The sequence below is a fragment of the Melanotaenia boesemani genome, chromosome 3 (assembly GCF_017639745.1).
Source record: "Melanotaenia boesemani isolate fMelBoe1 chromosome 3, fMelBoe1.pri, whole genome shotgun sequence".
NCBI lineage: Eukaryota > Metazoa > Chordata > Actinopteri > Atheriniformes > Melanotaeniidae > Melanotaenia > Melanotaenia boesemani.
Genome location: NC_055684.1, coordinates 2,661,163 through 2,683,667, shown reverse-complemented (window position 1 = coordinate 2,683,667; position 22,505 = coordinate 2,661,163). Strand labels below are relative to the sequence as shown.

At 41.3% G+C, this 22,505-nt stretch overlaps 1 protein-coding gene across 1 annotated transcript; it reads left to right on the top strand.

Moving 5' to 3' along the window:
- Positions 1 to 2,196: 2,196 nt before the first annotated feature.
- cass4 (Cas scaffold protein family member 4) lies at positions 2,197 to 22,053 on the top strand. Its single transcript, XM_041981615.1, has 7 exons — positions 2,197 to 2,311; positions 10,652 to 11,074; positions 11,700 to 11,783; positions 11,867 to 11,983; positions 17,499 to 18,791; positions 18,915 to 18,989; positions 20,634 to 22,053. Exons 1-7 carry the CDS (start codon positions 2,309 to 2,311, stop codon positions 21,048 to 21,050), a joined length of 2,412 nt encoding a protein of 803 aa, XP_041837549.1. The 5' UTR covers positions 2,197 to 2,308; the 3' UTR covers positions 21,051 to 22,053.
- Positions 22,054 to 22,505: the final 452 nt, after the last annotated feature.

Sequence of the window (22,505 nt, the reverse complement as noted above, 5' to 3'; positions counted from 1 at the left end):
ACCAGGAAGATAAACCTCCACCAGAACCAGGAAGATAAACCTCCACCAGAACCAGAACCTGGAAGACAAACCTACACCAGAACCAGGAAGATAAACCTCCACCAGAACCAGAACCAGGAAAACAAACCTACACCAGAACCAGGAAGATAAACCTCCACCAGAACCAGAACCAGGAAGACAAACCTACACCAGAACCAGGAAGATAAACCTCCACCAGAACCAGAACCTGGAAGACAAACCTACACCAGAACCAGGAAGATAAACCTCCACCAGAACCAGAACCAGGAAAACAAACCTACACCAGAACCAGGAAGATAAACCTCCACCAGAACCAGAACCAGGAAGACAAACCTACACCAGAACCAGGAAGATAAACCTCCACCAGAACCAGAACCTGGAAGACAAACCTACACCAGAACCAGGAAGATAAACCTCCACCAGAACCAGAACCAGGAAGACAAACCTACACCAGAACCAGGAAGATAAACCTCCACCAGAACCAGGAAGACAAACCTCCACCAGAACCAGAACCTGGAAGACAAACCTACACCAGAACCAGGAAGATAAACCTCCACCAGAACCAGAACCAGGAAAACAAACCTACACCAGAACCAGGAAGATAAACCTCCACCAGAACCAGAACCAGGAAGACAAACCTACACCAGAACCAGGAAGATAAACCTCCACCAGAACCAGAACCTGGAAGACAAACCTACACCAGAACCAGGAAGATAAACCTCCACCAGAACCAGAACCAGGAAGACAAACCTACACCAGAACCAGGAAGATAAACCTCCACCAGAACCAGAACCAGGAAGATAAACCTCCACCAGAACCAGAACCAGGAAGACAAACCTACACCAGAACCAGGAAGATAAACCTCCACCAGAACCAGGAAGACAAACCTACACCAGAACCAGGAAGATAAACCTCCACCAGAACCAGAACCTGGAAGGTAAACCTCCACCAGAACCAGGACCAGAAAGATAAACCTCCACCAGAACCAGGAAAACAAACCTACACCAGAACCAGGACCTGGAAGGTAAACCTCCACCAGAACCAGAACCAGGAAGACAAACCTACACCAGAACCAGGAAGATAAACCTCCACCAGAACCAGGACCTGGAAGGTAAACCTCCACCAGAACCAGAACCAGGAAGACAAACCTACACCAGAACCAGAAAGATAAACCACCACCGGAACAGGACCTGGAAGACAAACCTCCACCAGAACCAGGAAAACAAACCTACACCAGAACCAGGACCTGGAAGGTAAACCTCCACCAGAACCAGAACCAGGAAGACAAACCTACACCAGAACCAGGAAGATAAACCTCCACCAGAACCAGAACCAGGAAGACAAACCTACACCAGAACCAGGAAGATAAACCTCCACCAGAACCAGGAAGACAAACCTACACCAGAACCAGGAAGGTAAACCTCCATTAGAACCAGGACCAGGAAGGCAAAGCTCCATTAGAACCAGGACCAGGAAGGTAAACCTCCATTTGAACAGCCTACAAGCATCATAACAATGCTGAACTTTTTCGGTTTTTCTGTAGAATGATGGAAACCCTGACGAGTGCTGATGGGTAAAATTGTTATAGCACCCTTAAAGCCCAGACCTCAGGTAGAACCAGGAGGTTAACCTAAGAACCCTTTTTCGATTTCAGTCTTAAAAAATGTGAAGAGGATGGTAGAACGAGGGAACGTAAACCTATAAAGCTGCAGATTTTCCTTCTTAATGCCGACCTCTGACTGGAAGGTCAGGCTACCCTGTCACATTCCCAAACCCCAGCTCAGCTCTCCCAGTTCTACCAGCTCTGCTGTCCAGACAACCACAAGTAAACCCAGAAGAATTTTTCCTTCAGACCCCCAACTACCTCCCTCACAGATGAAGTTCATAAATCACTCGTATAAAGGAAATGGACAACATAAGCATAGCGACGATCATAAGAATTCTGTCCTTTAGAAGGAAAGTAAACCAGTGAGACGTGACTGCTTTGCTAAAAAGACGGACGTGAAAGAGAGATTTCCATTAAGTGGAAATAAAGAAAAGCGTGGCTGTAGCTGTAGTGTTTGGGGGTGGTCTCTGGCCAATGGGAAGGCAGCTCACTCTCTGACAGGAAGCCAGTGTCTCCGCCCAGGTAGTAAAAGCAGCCGGGTTCTCAGTGACAGCACAGACAGTATGCTCCAGCAAAGAGGAGGAAACCCCCCCGAGTCCTCTCGCTCGCTGGTTGGGATGGTTCTCTGAAAGCGTCTCTGAGGACAGGCTGATTTCTCTGTGTGAACACGACTACTTTACAATCATGGTGAGTTCTGCAGCTGCTCCTGGGCTTTAAACTTCAAACCAGTTAAAGACTAGGATGGTGTGTGCTGCTCATTCAGAAAAGTTTGAGTTTTTATTTAACTTGAGGCGTCAGCTACAGATCTGAGCTGAAACCTGAGGACTGATGCTGACACCGAGCTGAGAGGGAAACTTTATGAGCCTCATTAAGTCTGTAGAAGTGAGATGATCATCCAGGATTTTCAGGGGTGGATTTTCTGGGTTGCTGGCTGTCAGTTTAACTTCTTGCTTTGTGAACTTCTAGTTCATTTAACACTGAATTAGAGTTGATAAATGGGGGACTTTGCCTCTGTGGCTGGAGACCCATCTGCATCGCGATGCCGCTGGATGCTGCCGGAACCCATCCGGACACGTAGATGCTCGGCTTTCTCTATCAGTCATAGTATTAAGTGTATGTGGAGTGTTGTGTGTTTGTTTAAAGATTCCTGGAGAAGCCGTGCTGTTAGAAGCCAGGACCAGATGGGAAAAGCATTAAAGTTCCCTGTGAAAGGAGAATTCTGCTTCATTTCCACCACGTTAAGTCTTTCAAAGCGTTTGGATAGAAGCCTGTGGGGCCTGGAGGTGTTTGGTTTGGGGTTGAAAATGATTAAAAGCTGCGACATGATTAATGTAGCACCAATGAATAGTCTGTCCATATGTTATCTGTATCGCACAGTGTAAGAAAGGAAGTGCAGGGCTCTGATCATTCCCCTTGCAGGGCAGCTCTCCAGCTGAGCTCATCACTGACTGTGTTTAGAAATACACTGTTCTGCTTGATGACATGCAAGACTGAGGCAATCTCACTTCCGTTAGGCTTAGGCTTATTTTACATTGGAACTTGTGTCCTTTCCAGTTTATCGAAGGCTATTTTAGGATGTCTCATGCTGCTGCTGCTGTGTCTGTTTTTATCATGAAGGAACAGTAGACAGTCATCCAGTTTAAACAGCAGCATGAGAAAACTGCACGTCTGCTTCAGGAAAAGGATTGAGATCATTTATTTATTCATTTATTTATCTATTTAAAACCAGTCCAAGTTTATTTACCATGTGTTGGAAATGTTCTTCAGCTGGGTGAGTGGAACAAACACAACGTTAAAATACAATCCAACTTTATTTATACAACCCTTTTAAAACAGCTGACCAAAGTGCTGTACACAGCCTTAGGCTTAACAGCTGTTACAGTTATCATATTGAACAATAAAAAGGTAAATAAAAGCAATAAAATTACTAATAACAGTAACACACAACAAAACAATAAAATAGAATAAAATAAATAAAATAAAAACATGAAAAAGTCAACAACTCAAGCTGTGTTAAAAGCCAATGAAAGAAATAATGAATTAATTTTTAACATGATTATGAATGATGTTGTCTTCCGTGGGAAAAAAGTTCCTTTCGACTGAATTTCCTCCTCCTCCTTTGAATTTTTAAAATATGATTACCATCAAGTTCATTTTTCAAAGTCATTTCAAACTAGTTCGGAGGCTGTGCTGCTGTGATTTCTATGTTTTATTTGGACCATTTCAAGACTTATGATAAGTTTCCATGGCAACGGAATAGTTATATACCAGCTTGACCAACTGATGAAGGTCTCCAAAATCAAGATAATCAGCAAAATAACTCACCAAATCCCAAAGGAGTTAAAGAGGAAGCCAAGAGGATGCAGGGCAGGAGCGAGGCAGAGAGAAAAACCGAGGAGGTTCAAACCATTTCTTCCAGTCTCTGACGGGTAACGTGAGATCATTAGCTAACAAGATGGACGAGCTCAAAGTGCTAACAAAGTCTCATAAAGAACACGGGGAATGCAGTGTTATGTGCTTGACCGAGACATGGCTGCATGAACACATCCTGGACTCTGATGTGTCTGTACGAGCTGGCCGCGATAAGAAAATCCGACGGACACTCGCACGTGACTTATTCAACAGACAACTTCAGTTATCTGGAAAATGGTAAACGTGTTCTGTGGTCAGATGACTTCACTTTCAGCTGCGTCTGGGAATAAATGTACACCGGGTTCTACGTGCAAACTGTCCAGGCTGTTATCACTGGATCTGTGGTGATATGGAATGGAACTGATCAGGAAATATGTTAACTTTTTTAAATTTATATAGTGCCAGTTCACAACAAAGTCACCTCAAGAGACTAAAACAGACAGACACAGTACAATTCAGTCCAGTTCATTGTTGTCCAATTCTAATCTGTAACGTCATCTATAGCAGAAGTAAGGAGATGGAAGGGTCACTACGTCACCCGAACTGTGAGACCTGTCACAGGAAAGTTTGAAGCATCATCTTAAAGCTGTTAAAAGGCTATTTCTGCTTTTTAAAAATAAAATAAAATAAAAAAGTTATAATAATGTTTCCTGTACAAAAGCAAAGATAGTGTGATAAAGGACTGGAAAACTTTTTTTAACTGTCCATTTATGTGTGATAATAAATCATTGTTTCCTGGTAAAGGTAAAAAATAAATTACCAAAGCAATCCAATTATCTATCAGCTACTGGCCAAATTATTATTTTTAACATCAATATTAGCATCAAAGCACCCCTAAATCTGGTTTTATGAATCACCTAAGGAAATTTTATTGTTCCAGTATAATAATGAATAACTGATGCTATAAATAAAATAGATCAGAGGTCCCCAACCCTGGTCCTCAAGGCCCACTATCCTGCAGGTCTTAGATGTCTCCCTGCTGCAACACACCTGATTCAAATGAATGGCTCAGTTGCAGACTTGTGCAGAGCCTGTCAGAGAGCCGTTTAATTTGAATCAGGTGTGTTGCAGCAGGGAGACACCTAAGACCTGCAGGATAGTGGGCCTTGAGGACCAGGGTTGGGGACCTCTGAAATAGATCATGAATAAATAAATAAAAAGACTCCAAACAGCTGTTATAAATAAAGCAGCCAACAGTCGTGTAAGGTTGCTGCTGTGGGTGGAAGTGACTCTGAAGAAGCCTCTGACTGAAGACCCTGTTTGATCAAGGTGTTCTGCGTAGATAATGTGCAGTGTTGATCCTTATGTTGAGCCACGTAGTCAACATTTTTCTCGCCATTATCAGCGTTAGAGCTTCAAGAGCTGGTCAGTGTTTGCTACCATCTTTTAGGAGGGGCTGTTTGGCATTATTCTGCAACAGCGGAGCTTCATCCAGGAAGAAGCCATGGACAGATTTCCTCGATTCCCACATGGCTAAAAAAAAGTTCTGTAACATCACATCTGAATGTGTTACCATCTAATTCTACATTTGTTTGACAGATGTAAACTCAGTGATTGGCTGTGTCACAGCGTTATCTATGTATTGGTGGGATGTGCAGTATCTGCCATAATGGTGATATTTGCATTATCAGCTGTAGTAGCTGTATCAGCATATCAGCTGTATTGGCGGTATCAGTGTATAAGCAGTACTAGCCATATGGCGGTATAAACTGTATCGTTGGTATCAGCTGTATGGACGTGTGGGACATATGGGCAGTATAGGCCATATAGTCATCTGTGCCTTAACACTGGTATTGACATCATCGGCCATATGGCGGAATGGCCATACCGGCAGTATAGCCGTATCAGTTGTATGGCTTTATCAGCGGTATGGCCGTATCAGCGGTATGGCCGTATGGCGGTATGGCCGTACCAGTGGTATGGTCGATCAGGTGGTATGGCCGTATCAAGTGGTATGGCTGTATTGGTTGTATGGCCGTATTGGTTGTATGGCTGTATCAGTTGTATGGCCGTATCGGCGGTATGGCCATATCAGTTGTATGGCCGACCAGGTGGTATGGCTGTATTGGTTGTATGACCATATCGGTGGTATGGCCATATCAGTTGTATGGCCGTATCGGTGGTATGGCTGTATCGGCAGTATGGCTGTATCAGTTGTATGGCCATATCAGCAGTATGGCCGTATCGGTGGTATGGCCGTATTAGTTGTATGGCCGTATTGGCTGTATGGCTGGCTGTATCGGCAGTATGGCTGTATCAGTTGTATGGCCGTATTGGTTGTATGGCCATATCAGCGGTATGGATGTATAGTGATATTGCTTGTATTGCTGTCGTTCTGCTGGTGACCTGCAGATCCACTGAGGGTTGACGTTGTAAAATCCAGCATCTCAGAACCTGTTGACTTCATTAGCTGTTACAGACCTCAGTTAAGCTAGGTCCACATTGTTGGCTCGCCACCAACGCCAGCCCTACGTGACAGCCTGCAGCTTCTGAAAGATATTTTATTTGATGTATGATGTGTGTTTCATTGAACGGGACAGATTGATGTGCATACATTGGCTCAGATGGCGGTGGCGTCTATGTTCCAGAGTTATGCACCATCATGGGAAGATCATTATGAGGAGTTAGTTATACCAAAACAAAAAATTGTAAAAACATTTTTAAAAAATGAAAGATTAAAAAAAAAATAAAAATACGAACTGAAAAGCTGAAAGTGAACTAGTTCATGGGGGGACTGTGAACAAGTTCATTTTAATGTGTGAACTGAACTTTGAACCAGTTCCTGTGAACTTGCTCAACACTGCGGCTAACGTTAGTCAACTTTGGACGACTGTTTCGGATTATGTCACATCATCACTGCAACTATTGAACCAGTTCCCTGATGTCATGACGACCACAAACACTGGTGAAAATCCTCTGTAGTAATGTGAGTGATCATTTTGAGATCACAAGAGAGCTGCTCAAGGTTTTAAACTGTTTGAAGCAACGCTGCTGTTGATTTCTGTCTCATCAGGTTTGATTGAGCTGTGGCTCTTAATGTTATTTGGCCAGCTCTTATCTTCAGTTCTCTTAGAAGTGCGAGTTTGATGGCGTAAACAACAATGCAACAGTCTAATTAATCTTCTTTCATGTTACTGAAGTGGAACACTTTGCAGACATCCCAGAAATTGTCCGTGGTCTCCTTTAAATATTATAGAGATCATTCATAAACTCCATTTGCTCAGGATTTGCTTTTTAAAATGAAATAATTTCCCATCTCAGAGGCACAGAAAACTGAAGCCCTGAAAACAGAAAAGCGAGTGCTGTCTACCGTGGACAGGCTCATTGTCATCATCAGTCACACGCTGAGTCATGGTAATCTTTCACAATCTGCCTTCAGACCAGAGGTTTTACTACTTTCATCAGAACTTCTGCAGTTTTAAGATAAACAAGCTTAATGCTCTTCTTCATCAGCCTTTAAATCTGCAGACATGTCTGTTTGTGTAAATGTGGACATAGAAGATCACAGTAGAAGCTCATTTACATTCTTTTAGGCTTAAGATGAGACAAGCTGGACTTCTTCCTTCTCCTTTTCAACATGTTGAATTGAGATGATTTTTTCAAATTATAACTGACGCACATTTTGCTCTTTCTTTTTGAATATGTTAAGAAAGAAAATGAAGCATAAATTCTTTAAATTCTCATCTTCCACATCACTTTCTCTGAATTAGCTGAAGTCCCTTTGATTGAAGATGGTTGTGGGAAGAGGATGCAGCCTGTTGCCTGAAAAAAGGCTGTTTTTCAGAATTTAAGGAGCTTCTTCGGTGCTGTGATGTTAATTTGTGAACAGGACTGAGTTTGTGGGGGGTGGGGGGGCAGCTGTGCTGCTGAAAGGCTGCTCACCAGCTGTCCGAGCGGCTGATCCACACCAGCAGGCGTGTACAGGAATCCAACAGCCTCGCAGCTGAATCTGGCTTACTGTACGCTCCGACCAGCACCGAGTCAAACCACGCAGGAAATGGATTGGCTGGTTTCACTGCTGGGCTGGAGGACAAACACCAGTTCGTGACCTGGACATCTGAGGAACATGGCGGTCATCATGAGTCCAGAGGACAGGAGCTGAGCGCCGTTCGACCCTTTGTATTTCACTTGGATGCCTGTAGCATGACCCCTGGGGTTCGGTGGGGAGTTGGTGGGTGGGGCGGGGTCGGCTGTGGGCTCCACAGGCCGGCATCCCAACAGGTGCTGAGTGTGTTGCTGTTTGAGGGTGAATGGCCTCTTTGTTTCACAGGATTCACCCTGGGAGGGGGGCAGAGCTACGGGGGGGTTGTTTATTCCAGGTCTGCGTGGTGTTGGCTGCCTTCTGTGGCCTGCATGAGCTGCTGGGACGAACATGGACACGTCCAGAGCTTCACGTTCCTTCCGGAAACATTCCAGACCTTCAGCACTCACCAAGAGATGAAAGGATTTTAAAAAAAGATAAGAAAAGATAAAAAAAAAAAAAAGATTGATGGATTGATTGATTGATAAAACTTATTTGAACATAATAATGGCAAAAATATGAAAACAAAAGGGAAACAAACAAAAAATTAAACCAACATAACAAAATGTCCCTTTTTAAAGGAGTGGGAGGAAGTTCGAACTTATCGAATCCCACCCAGTAAATTATGATATACACTGCCAACCAAAGAACAAGTTGCCACCAAAACAAGCTCACACTCCAACATCTGGTCAGACCGCCTTCATCTCTGACTCCAGCAGCTTCTCTGAGCCATCATATCTACGCTTCTGCAAAGTCACCAGATGTATTTCCATGCAGAGTTGCATTATTTTTTTAAGATCTTGTATTGATGACGGAGAGTCCGACCACTGCTCAAAGCCTTCGCCAGCGCATCCCAGAAATCCTCCATGGGGTTCAAGTCTGAACTCTGTAGTGGCTGTTCAGTCCTTTGGATCCCAGGATGTTTTTCTGACCACGTTTCTTCCTGGAAGACAACGGTTCCCACCATCCATCCAGTTTTTAATGATGGTTGAACAGTTCTGAACCCAGTTGTAGCTTCTGCTTCTCCTGAGATGTTTTCTCATATTGTCACATATTATACCAGAGTAACATTCATTTTTATTCTCCACTAGACATTACATCGTCTTATAATGAAACAATAACCATCATCGTCATCATCACAATACTCAGCAGATATATTAAATCTCCTTAAAGAACACATTTAGAATTAATCTATATACAGCCAGTGATGGGTTATTTTCTTTTAATCAAAAGTTGTTTGTTGTCAGTGGTGGTCTTCAGGACCCCTGACCTGCATGTTTTAGATGTTTCCAACTCCAGCTCACCTGATTCAGGTTAAACCACCTCCATGCGATCTTGTTAATGGGCCTTTCATTTCACCCAGGTGTGGAAACATCTGGAACATGCAGGGCAGGGGGTCCCGGAGACTTATTATATTTTTCAGAAAACTTAATTTTCACTCATCCTAAATAAGTCAGATGAACTTCACAGAGCGAAATGTTGAATAAATGGATGTACTTGAGTTTAATCTATTTAAAGAGAAGAAATTACATGTAATTCATAAAATGTTGTATTTTTAGTCCAGTAGCTTAAAAACTATTTACATAAATTACCCAGCAGTTCTTTTAATGGTTGATGGGAAATTTACAAAACAAAAAGGTAGAGCAGGATTTCAGCCTCATGTCTATTTTCCATCATCCAAGCCTAAATGTCTCCAAGTTTCTCCTGTTTAGGTTTAGCTCATCTTCTTGTTGCTCTGTTATGATGAATGATAATAAATTATTTTGGAATAATAAATAAAAACATGCTGCGTTTAAGGTCATTACTTCATCTCAATCATATGAACCTGAATGCATCACATCAAGCATCACCTCTAATTTACAGATTTGATCAGCTTGAGTTTCTTCATCAACCTCATGGACTGAAAGCAGAGTTGTGGAGTTCAGGCAACGTCTGGAGACTCGGATCAGTGCATATAACTCAGGTTTATGCACACCAGCTACGACATTGATGAATAAACGTAATAAAATGACGCATTAGTAAAACTCAGAACAAAAGACCACAAACTGGCAGAAAATCAGCCCCAGTCAGCCGTTTTGCTTCAAAACGTATCATCAGTCACAACTTTGAGCTCATGATTAGTTGCACACGTCAAAAACAGCAACAGCAACGAGGTTGCTGCTGCAGGACAGGAAACTCACAGCAGAGCAGGACACCAACAAGCTGGTGGAGGGGATGTCAAGCAACCCGCAACTGCGGTTCAGTGACACAATGAACAAACTCTACTTTTTGTTGTGCAAGCTTGTGAAAGGAAGCTTTGAAGGAAGCACAAACAGGAAGCGAAAATACAGAGCAAGGAAATGTCATTTAAAACCAAAAAAAGACTCATTTTCCCTCCCACAATCAAATAAAATATTTAATTTCTTACTGATTTAATTTATAAAACTTGTGAAAGGACAAATTGGGACATTTCCTGGAGAATCTGATGTCTTCAGTGTGCATCTTGGTAGCAGTTTCTTTCAGGATGAAATGCTGTTTGGTCCATGAAACTAGATGGTTTGTAGAGAAATTTCCAGGGTCACATAACAGGTGCATTTCTCTGCTTTCTGTTTCAGAGCAAGCTAGCCAAAGCTCTGTACGACAACACGGCTGAGTGTGCAGATGAACTTGGCTTCAGAAAGGGCGACATCGTTACGGTGGTGGATCAGCACGTGGCCGGCACCAGCGGGTGGTGGATGTGCTCTCTGTATGGACGCCATGGCCTGGCGCCTGCAAACAGACTGAAGCTCTTACCACAAACCGGAACCACTGCAGCCCCCTTAAGTCTGGTTGCAGAAAAATCCAAATTAACTCATGCCAGGAGTGATGACAATGTGCAAAATATCTACCAGATCCCGAGCATGCCCCAACCCACCAGCAGCCCTGCTTATGAGCTCATGGACGTGATATACAAGGCCCCATCCACTCCTGTATCAACATCAAAAAGTCCCATCCAATCAGCACTTCAGCACAGCCTAGATGGACATGAAGCAAACAAGGTAGGAACTATTTTTCTCTTTTATTATTATTTTTTTCCTCTGCATGTTTTTGGAAAGCAGCTAAATGCAGATGTTGGTGGGTTATTTGCTCTGCACCTCTGTCTTGGGACGTGTAAACTCTCATGATTAGAGAAGTAGACTTCTGCAAAAACACAATGCTGTGAAGCTCCTGCTGTCAAAAGAGCTTACAGATGGGACCAGGGGCCTCTCTGTAGAGACAGGCATGCAGCAGCAGGGTCTTTACGGTCCCGTAAAAGACAAACAGACACAGACTTCAGACACTTTTAACTGTAAACAGCAACCCCTGCCGCCAGGGACCCCAGAAACACACAAGCATGGGTACAGTGCTTGTTGGGAGGAAATATACCCACATGTTCATCATTTCCTCTCCGGCTGCAGGGAAGTCCTGTTCCCCTCCACAGTAGCCAACTCATGTCCACTTAATAGTATGGTTTCTGTTAAAAGAGCTGCGTTAATTGGCAAAGTGTACACATAATGGGCTTCTCAACAGGCTTCAGAACAGATACTGTCCCCACAAACGAGCGATCACAGAGGTCAGTGAGGTAGATGCAGCTTTGATCTGAGCACTCAACCTCAGTGTTACAGCTTGTCGTCATGTCTGCAGCTCTCATTCTTCAACATGGCATCCAGTCCAAAAGGCGAGGTCTATGATGTCCCGTGCCAACCAAAACGAGCTTCTCTGTTCGCTGTGAGCACACATACGCATTAAAGTTGCTTACTCTTCAGTTACTGTTTGCATACCTTCATGGTTTTTCATTGTTCTCTTTGCAGGAATCCACAACTCCCAAACAAATGACCCGAAATACCTCAATGATTCAAACTTCCGACCTGGAGAAGAGATTTGATTCTCCAGAGAGTTTAACATGCAGCAGTCCAGGAGAGGCTTACGTAAGTTTTAGATGCTTTGAAAAAATAATTAATCAAACTATTTGTGAATAAATGCATTCTTTATTTTGGTATTTTATACATGTTCACCTGACTTAACCTCTTCTTGATGAGGTCTGCCTCCTGTCTGACATCACATACCAGTATATCTTCACAACTAGAAGGACTGGATGTATAATTCTAGCCTGAGAAAAATCTGAAAAATGTCAGATGACTACGGAAAGGTCAGAATCCAGATATGCATTACTGTGTCACAATAAATTCACCTGAAACACAAAAGAAAATGTGGTTATCTCACCCTAAAACATTTCTTTAGGTGAAAACCACTGAATAGCAGTAAATCAGTAAAGTAATCCTAGTAATGAGTAAAGTAATCCTAGGAATGAGTAAAGTATTACTAGGAATGAGTAAAGTATTACTAGGAATGAGTAAAGTAATCCTAGGAATGAGTAAAGTATTACTAGAAATGAGTAAGTATTACTAGGAATGAGTAAAGTATTACTAGAAATAAGTAAAGTATTACTAGAAATGAGTAAAGTAATCCAAGGAATGAGTAAAGTAATCCTAGGAATGAGTAAAGTATTACTAGGAATGGGTAAAGTATTCCTAGGAATGAGTAAAGTAATCCTAGGAATGAGTAAAGTTATCCTACGAATGAGTAAAGAAATCCTAGGAATGAGTAAAGTATTACTAGGAATGAGTAAAGTATTACTAGGAATGAGTGAAGTATTACTAGTAATGAGTAAGTATTACTAGGAATGAGTCAAGTAATCCTAGGAATGAGTAAAGTAATCCTAGGAATGAGTAAAGTATTACAAGGAATGAGTAAAGTAATCCTAGTAATGAGTAAAGTAATCCTAGGAATGAGTAAAGTATTACTAGGAATGAGTGAAGTAATCCTAGGAATGAGTAAAGTATTACTAGGAATGAGTAAAGTATTACTAGGAATGGGTAAAGTATTCCTAGGAATGAGTAAAGTAATCCTAGGAATGAGTAAAGTTATCCTACGAATGAGTAAAGAAATCCTAGGAATGAGTAAAGTATTACTAGGAATGAGTAAAGTATTACTAGGAATGAGTAAAGTATTACTAGTAATGAGTAAGTATTACTAGGAATGAGTCAAGTAATCCTAGGAATGAGTAAAGTAATCCTAGGAATGAGTAAAGTATTACTAGGAATGAGTAAAGTAATCCTAGTAATGAGTAAAGTAATCCTAGGAATGAGTAAAGTATACTAGGAATGAGTAAAGAAATCCTAGGAATGAGTAAAGTAGATCTAGGAATGAGTAAAGAAATCCTAGGCATGAGTAAAGTAGATCTAGGAATGAGTAAAGAAATCCTAGGAATGAGTAAAATATTACTAGGAATGAGTGAAGTAATCCTAGGAATGAGTAAAGTATTACTAGGAATGAATAAAGTATTACTAGGAATGAGTAACGTAATCCTAGGAATGAGCAAAGTTATCCTAGGAATCAGTAAAGAAATCCTAGGAATGAGTAAAGTATTACTGGAATGAGTAAAGTATTACTGGAATGAGTAAAGTATTACTAGGAATGAGTAAAGTAATCCTAAGAATGAGTAAAGTATTACTAGGAATGAGTAAAGTTATCCTAGGAATGAGTAAAGTAATCCTAGGAATGAGTAAAGTATTACTAGAAATGAGTAAGTATTACTAGGAATGAGTAAAGTATTACTACGAATGAGTAAAGTAATCCTAGGAATGAGTAAAGTAATCCTAGGAATGAGTAAAGTATTACTAGGAATGAATAAAGTATTACTAGGAATGAGTAACGTAATCCTAGGAATGAGTAAAGTAATCCTAGGAATGAGTAAAGTTATCCTAGGAATCAGTAAAGAAATCCTAGGAATGAGTAAAGTATTACTGGAATGAGTAAAGTATTACTGGAATGAGTAAAGTATTACTAGGAATGAGTAAAGTAATCCTAGGAATGAGTAAAGTATTACTAGGAATGAGTAAAGTTATCCTAGGAATGAGTAAAGAAATCCTAGGAATGAGTAAAGTATTACTAGGAATGAGTCAAGTATTACTAGGAATGAGTCAAGTAATCCTAGGAATGAGTAAAGTAATCCTAGGAATGAGTAAAGTATTACTAGGAATGAGGAAGTATTACTAGGAATGAGTAAAGTAATCCTAGCAATTAGTAAAGTAATCCTAGGAATGAGTAAAGTATTACTAGGAATGAGTAAAGTATTACTAGGAATGAGTAAAGTAATCCTAGTAATGAGTAAAGTAATCCTAGGAATGAGTAAAGTATTACTAGGAATGAGTAAAGTAATCCTAGGAATGAGTAAAGTAATCCTAGGAATGAGTGAAATATTACTAGGAACGAGTAAAGTATTACTAGGAATGAGTAAAGTATTACTAGGAATGAGTAACGTAATCCTAGGAATGAGTAAAGTAATCCTAGGAATGAGTAAAGTTATCCTAGGAATCAGTAAAGAAATCCTAGGAATGAGTAAAGTAATCCTAGGAATGAGTAAAGTATTACTAGGAATGAGTAAAGTAATCCTAGGAATGAGTAAAGTCTTTCTAGGAATGAGTAAAGTATTACTATGGATTAGTAAAGTAATCCTAGGAATGAGTAAAGTAAACCTAGGAATGAGTAAAAAAAAATCCTAGGAATGAGTAAAGTATTACTAGGAATGAGTAAAGTATTACTAGGAATGAGTAAAGTAACCCTAGGAATGAGTAAAGTACATTAGGAATGAGTAAAGAAATCCTAGGAATGAGTAAAGTAGATCTAGGAATGAGTAAAGAAATCCTAGGAATGAGTAAAGTAGATCTAGGAATGAGTAAAGAAATCCTAGGAATGAGTAAAGTAGATCTAGGAATGAGTAAAGAAATCCTAGGAATGAGTAAAGTAGATCTAGGAGTGAGTAAAGAAATCCTAGGAATGAGTAAAATATTACTAGGAATGAGTAAAGTATTACTAGGAATGAGTAAAGTAACCCTAGGAATGAGTAAAGTATTACTAGGAATGAGTAAAGAAATCCTAGGAATGAGTAAAGTATTACTAGGAATGAGTAAAGTAATCCTAGGAATGAGTAAAGTATTTCTAGGAATGAGTAAAGTATTACTAGGAATGAGTAAAGTAACCCTAGGAATGAGTAAAGTATACTAGGAATGAGTAAAGAAATCCTAGGAATGAGTAAAGTAGATCTAGGAATGAGTAAAGAAATCCTAGGAATGAGTAAAGTAGATCTAGGAATGAGTAAAGAAATCCTAGGAATGAGTAAAGAAATCCTAGGAATGAGTAAAGTAGATCTAGGAATGAGTAAAGTATTACTAGGAATGAGTAAAGTATTACTAGGAATGAGTAAAGTAATCCTAGGAATGAGTAAAGTATTACTAGGAATGAGTAAAGTAACCCTAGGAATGAGTAAAGTACACTAGGAATGAGTAAAGAAATCCTAGGAATGAGTAAAGTAGATCTAGGAATGAGTAAAGAAATCCTAGGAATGAGTAAAGTAGATCTAGGAATGAGTAAATAAATCCTAGGAATGAGTAAAGTAACCCTAGGAATGAGTAAAGTATTACTAGGAATGAGTAAAGAAATCCTAGGAATGAGTAAAGAAATCCTAGGAATGAGTAAAGTAGATCTAGGAATGAGTAAAGTAATCCTAGGAATGAGTAAAGTATTCCTAGGAATGAGTAAAGTATTACTAGGAATGAGTAAAGTAACCCTAGGAATGAGTAAAGTACATTAGGAATGAGTAAAGAAATCCTAGGAATGAGTAAAGTAGATCTAGGAATGAGTAAAGAAATCCTAGGAATGAGTAAAGTAGATCTAGGAATGAGTAAAGAAATCCTAGGAATGAGTAAAGTAGATCTAGGAATGAGTAAAGAAATCCTAGGAATGAGTAAAGTAGATCTAGGAGTGAGTAAAGAAATCCTAGGAATGAGTAAAATATTACTAGGAATGAGTAAAGTATTACTAGGAATGAGTAAAGTATTACTAGGAATGAGTAAAGTAACCCTAGGAATGAGTAAAGTATTACTAGGAATGAGTAAAGAAATCCTAGGAATGAGTAAAGTATTACTAGGAATGAGTAAAGTAATCCTAGGAATGAGTAAAGTATTTCTAGGAATGAGTAAAGTATTACTAGGAATGAGTAAAGTAACCCTAGGAATGAGTAAAGTATACTAGGAATGAGTAAAGAAATCCTAGGAATGAGTAAAGTAGATCTAGGAATGAGTAAAGAAATCCTAGGAATGAGTAAAGTAGATCTAGGAATGAGTAAAGAAATCCTAGGAATGAGTAAAGAAATCCTAGGAATGAGTAAAGTAGATCTAGGAATGAGTAAAGTATTACTAGGAATGAGTAAAGTATTACTAGGAATGAGTAAAGTAATCCTAGGAATGAGTAAAGTATTACTAGGAATGAGTAAAGTAACCCTAGGAATGAGTAAAGTACACTAGGAATGAGTAAAGAAATCCTAGGAATGAGTAAAGTAGATCTAGGAATGAGTAAAGAAATCCTAGGAATGAGTAAAGTAGATCTAGGAATGAGTAAATAAATCCTAGGAATGAGTAAAGTAACCCTAGGAATGAGTAAAGTATTACTAGGAATGAGTAAAGAAATCCTAGGAATGAGTAAAGAAATCCTAGGAATGAGTAAAGTAGATCTAGGAATGAGTAAAGAAATCCTAGGAATGAGTAAAGTAGATCTAGGAATGAGTAAAGTAATCCTAGGAATGAGTAAAGTAATATCCGACGAGGAATTGTGCTACAGTAGAAGGTAAAAAGTGAAGCTGAGCAGGTTTCCAGGTGTTACACAGGTAAATACCCCAGGAAGTCATCAGCCAATGATAATGATAATGATAATGATGAGGATGATGATGATGATGGACACCTCTATCAATGGTCAGAGTTAGGAGGATCCAGGGATAGCCTCACATTCACCTTAGAAACACCATGAGGGTCCAGACAGAAGTGGAGCACAGGATAGTCTCTGATAGGAGGAGAGAATCCTTCACTATAAACCTCCTTCATCTCCATGGAAACCAGCAGGACCTTCATGGTTCATGTTAAACAAAGGCAGTCACAGGAGAACACGTTAGCAGAGTTTTTAGAGCTGGAATCAAACTTTTCACCACAAACAGCAACAGTAAGACCTGGTTTCTGGTTCTGGCTTTTAGCTCCAGAGTTTCTGTCCCACCGTGATGAGACAGACGTCTCAGGAACCAGCAGAGTCTCTGCTGTCATGTGACTCCTGGTTTGTGGGGGAAAATTAGCAGAAGCTCTAAAGTGGACAGTGATGTTCTCCTGGTTTTCTTATAGAACTGCTGGGGTTTGAACTGTGTTTGGTTAGGATGCCGGTGCTTGGTGGAGTCTTTTAGCTGAGTTTCTCCCACCATGTTGCTATGCTACATGCTAGCATTGCTGCTTCTTAGTACTGGACTGTAGTGTTTCATGTTGATCCCTGTACAGAGGCTGGTTTGTTCATTGAATCATATGAGCAAACGGTTTTATCTGACAATAAGACTCTTGTTTGCAGGTGTATGCGGTTCCACCACCACTGACTCAGGATCCAAACTACGACGTCCCTGTTCCCTCAGCTGCAGAATTCCACCAGAAAGTGATTGGTGGATACAGCACCCTGCCAAGCCCTCGCAAGCCTGAGTGGATCTATGATGTGCCAGCAGTTTCACCACCAAGTCCACACCAAAACTCTTACGACACATTGCCCTTCAGAGCCACTGGTGGCCAGCTCTATGACACTCTTCCAGTACATGCTTTACCCATTCAAAGAGGCAATCCAACCTCTTTACATTATGATATCCCCAAATCCATCTCTATTGACATATCCAGTCAACCCAAAGTTTTACCACAAGCCCTTCTTCACAACGAACCCCCACAAGCTTCAGAAAAGTTGGTCTGTGGTGTGCTACACAACAAAGAACCTTTTACCCAAAACAGAAGTGAACCCTCTGGGGATCATAAACCTCTGGAGTTCAGGGGAGACTCAAGCAATAACTTCAAAGTGAAGAGGGTGGGCAGGCAGCAGATGAAGGACTTTCTGACCTCTGCACCTTTTCATGATGTTCCAGAAAATCAGGATTCGGTGTTGCAGGAGGATGAGCGAGGTAGAGCTCCATGTCTCCCTGCAGCAGACAATCAAAGAATCAGCATGGCATCCAGCTCTTCCTCCAGCTCATGTGACTCTCTTCCTCTCAGCTCCTCTTCCCCGGAGCCTCATCGGAAAGTGACGCTCAGTCAGGATGAGGCCTGCCGGAAACTCTTGGACCTGCAGGAGTCTGTTTGCAGGGCTGTGCCCCAACTCATGGTCTTTGTCAGCAGTAACTGGAGGTGTAAAGAACATCTGGAGAAACACCACAAAGAGATCAAAGAGGCAGCAGAGGGCATTGCTTCCTCTCTGATGTGTTTCCTAAATTTTTCCTTGGATGTTAAAGGCAATGCACGCCGTTTAACTGATGCCAACCTGCAGCGCAGGCTGAATAAGCAGCTCTCCATCATAGAGGACTCTGGTGTGATCCTACAACAAACATTGAGTGTCCTGAACACAGCCGGCTGGCCGCTCACTGTGCTCTGTCAGGAGCCAGGCAGGGTCCAGTCACCAGATCAACTGGATCGTTTTGTTATGGTGGCACGCACTGTTCCGGATGACGTTAAGCGCCTTGTGTCCATCATCCACGGCAACGCAAAGCTTCTGTTTAAAGCACCCGAGTCTGTCAGGACCAAAAGTCCTGCAGAGACACAGAAAAGTCCTGATACAATTAAACAAGGAGGGAACGAAGTCAAGGATGACGATGACTACATAGACCTGCAGGTGAGAACTTCTGGTGCTTTCAGACATCATAGAGAATTTCGGTTAACATAGTAACTTAATTTTCTTTACCCAAGGGAAAGCAAAAAATTATTATTATAATAATGATGTTGCTTTTATTTTTAGACTAAAGAGGAGGACAGGCAGCAGGAGGAAGAGCAGAGGAAACCAAAAGATAATGTGACACCAGCCTCTGAATCTGTAAGGAACAAAACAGCTTTACGTCTTCAGGCCCATTCATGCTCCCTTACGTGGGTAAACAGAGATGTCTGTGTCAGGCGTTGTCATACATCGCCGTCCTCATACTTCATGCGTCTTTTACGTTTCCATGGTTGTTAAGTCAGTTTCTCCACTAGTGGGCAGTACTTCAGACAGCAGCGGTAATGCATCCCTATAAAGTTGTTTCCAACCGCCCAACACACCCTAAACACTTGCATAGCCTCTCTTCAAAAACTTGTGCAAATTCTACAGTGGTTGTGCTCGTCTTCATTCTTCAGCCTTTTTGTTCCCTTTCTGATCCTCTTCTTCTTCTCTGGTTTGTTTCTTTCCCTGGTCGCATGTTATTCTGCTCAGCACTGCCCCCGTGATTTCCAGTGGTTTTGCTCCGTCTTCTGCATCAAGTGATGGATAGCTAAGCTTCCTGAAAACGGACCAAGTTATGAGCGTAACCGAAACTGTCCATCCGTCTGCGTATCCGTCTTCTGTGTTAAGCATCAACGAGCCGGAAGAAACAAGCCATGAATGTCAAATGTTTTGTAGTCAGAAGTAGACGGGAAAGACTAGTCCAGAGAACACACTACTCACAAAAGATGAGGGATATTCAACTTTCAGGTGAAGTAAATAGAAAATGTAAAAGTTTAATGCTACGCATCTTGAATGTAGGACTTCTAAGTAGAATCGTGTGACAATGATTCATTCATCTCAAACTAAACCTACCAGCATAGGTGGATAAACTACAGCATGAGTAACGTGTCTGGTCTTGGCCTGATGACTGCAGGTCTTAATGGCCAAATTTAATTTTTTTAAACCAAAATCCACAAATGATCATATTCTTATCATATTATCATTTCAATGTGACCTTTAGCACACTACGTGTGAATGGCCTGTGGTCCTGAAGTGACACGCATGTGCAGAAGAAAACACAACATCATGCAGTGAGTCATGTTTACGGAAGTAAATATGGAGGCTGCACACATTTGTGTATCAAATTGAAAGTATTTCCACAGTTGGAACCGACAGAATTATGCCCAGCTGATGAACTGTCTTGGCCAGAACTGTCACCCCAAACACTCATTAAGTCCAACACTTTGCTTTCTTTCCATTGACCAGCTGCGCCAACGTTATCCACCGCGATGCCCTTCCACCGCTGCAGAATTGTGACGTTTGTCTCACTTCTGTGACATTGAAGTGGGATGAAATGTGGCATTACTGTTCAGGCTGAGGTTGCTTCCACACAGATCCAGGACCACGTATGAAAGTGGCCTGGGTCGTGGATTTGTGCCGTTCAACTTTCATTAAACATCCGATTTGAGTTGCATATGGGCAAAAAATTCCAGCTGCAGTGTGAATGTGAAGAGGACGTTTAGATACTAGCTGTCATTAAATCGAACATTTACTGGTCCATTCATGGTTCAGACACATCTTTTATCTTTTTGTGGTCAATCATCTTGTTGGAGAACAGCATGTTGTAGTAGAAACAAGTAAACATTGAATAGTTGAACATGTTTATTCAGAAATTCAGAGACAGTAAAATAATGTTCACCTGTTCAGGTTAAAGTGGATTTTAGCTTCATTCTGACATCATACATGTGACCAGCTTCACCTTCTTTATTCTTCTGTACTCAGGCCGATAACCAGATAAACCTCTCCGACTCCAGCAACAGCCCAGACCATCATCAACCCCCCTCCCTGTCGGAGCACAGCCGCCTTTACTTTGGAGCTCTTCAAAAGGCCATTGGGGGATTTGTAGGCAGCCTTCAGGACGGCCAGCCCCCAGAAAAATTCATCTCCCAAAGTAAGCTGGTGATCATGGTGGGCCAGAGACTGGTGGACACTCTGTGCAGGAAAGCCCAGCGTGGAGCATCCAGCCAAAGCCTCTTGTGTAAGAGTAGCCACCTGTGTGCTCTCCTCAAGCAGCTGGCTGTGGCCACCAAGAAGGCCGCCCTGCACTTTCCAGATAAGCAAGCTCTGCACGAGGCCCAGGAGTTTGCAAAGGAACTGGCCCAAAGAGCACAGCACTTTCGGATATCGCTGGATCTCTAAGTGCATGGAAGCATCACATGATCTGATTGGTTGGTGCATGTCACCCATCAGCCCGGTTCATGGTGTATGAATTTCCAGCTTTGCTTGGCTGCGGATTTTTAAAAGTCTGATAATGAATGCGATGGTTGACTTTAATGTTTCAAAGCTAACAAAAAGGATCTAAATCGGTACACGGTGAAGTTCCAGCCCAAAATTGCACATTTTAGATACTGTATTCAAGCTCACTTTAAAATACAATGTGAGAGTGTAAAATAGAACTTGTTTTATATTATTTAGATCAGTTTTCTATTCTGTAGATGTTGTTCATTATTCTGTTTTTGCTCTTTAATGTAAGACGTCTCCAGAGCAGCAGTTTGGTACGTTCTGCTTTTTGTAAATATCTGTATAAATATTCTTAAAATGGTAAATGGTCTGTACTTATATAGCACTTTTATCCAAAGTGCTTCACATCACACATTCACACACTGATGGTGGAAGCTGCCATGAAAGGTGCTCAACCACAACCCATCAGAAGCAATTAGGGGTTTGGTGTCTTGCTTAGGGACACCTCTACATGAACTCTCTGGGCCGGGATCGAACCGACAACCCTTGGGCTAGGACAGGATGACCACTCTACCCACTGAGCCATGCCGCCCTGGCAAAAAAATGGTGATATGCATTCACCGCATTTGATGGGAAAAGATTGTTGGATTTTATTCTGAAAATAAAAATAAAACCTGAAATTTTTATGTTGTTTTGTTCATATCTATAGAGACATTTAGCTGGCGTGACAGCCCTGTCATGCTGGTTGGTTTTTATTCATTTTCTTGGTTTTTGCTTATTTTGTAGGGATTAGTGGGCGGAGTTACTCAGGATGATCAGGAACACCTGGCCAGGTCTGACAGTCTTCCCTTCCCTTCGCTGCTGGCACCATGTTTGCTTTGGTTGACATCGGGCCTCGTGATTTGATTTCTGCACCTGCTGATAGCACATTGCAGATCTTTTAGATTTAGTTAAACATTTACTTCAGTTGTTAATAAATTTGATTATTATATTTGATTAAACCCTGCCTCTTCTCCGTTTTTGCCATGGTTTCCGAGCTGGGTCGGGACAGATCAATGGCTCCATTTCAGTCATGTGGCTTTTGCAGGTCCACGTACGTCTATGAGTCTATGTGGTGTCAAACAAACTAAAATAACTTTCATTGTTTCGGAAGATGTGAGACCTTGTCTGAGTATTTCCACAGTTTAGATGTGAGTTTAGCGCTAGATTCCTTAAAAAAAATCATAGATCCTTCTACATTATCCAGGAGAAACTTCATCTCTGATCCAGTTCATGATATCTGGAACTATCTGCTGCTCCCGACCAGCTTCTGAACACACTCTGGTCTACAACCAACTGGCTGACTACGACTGCCTGTTACACAGCAGCAGCTAATTCAGACAACCAACACCTAAAGGCAACACAGCAGCAGCA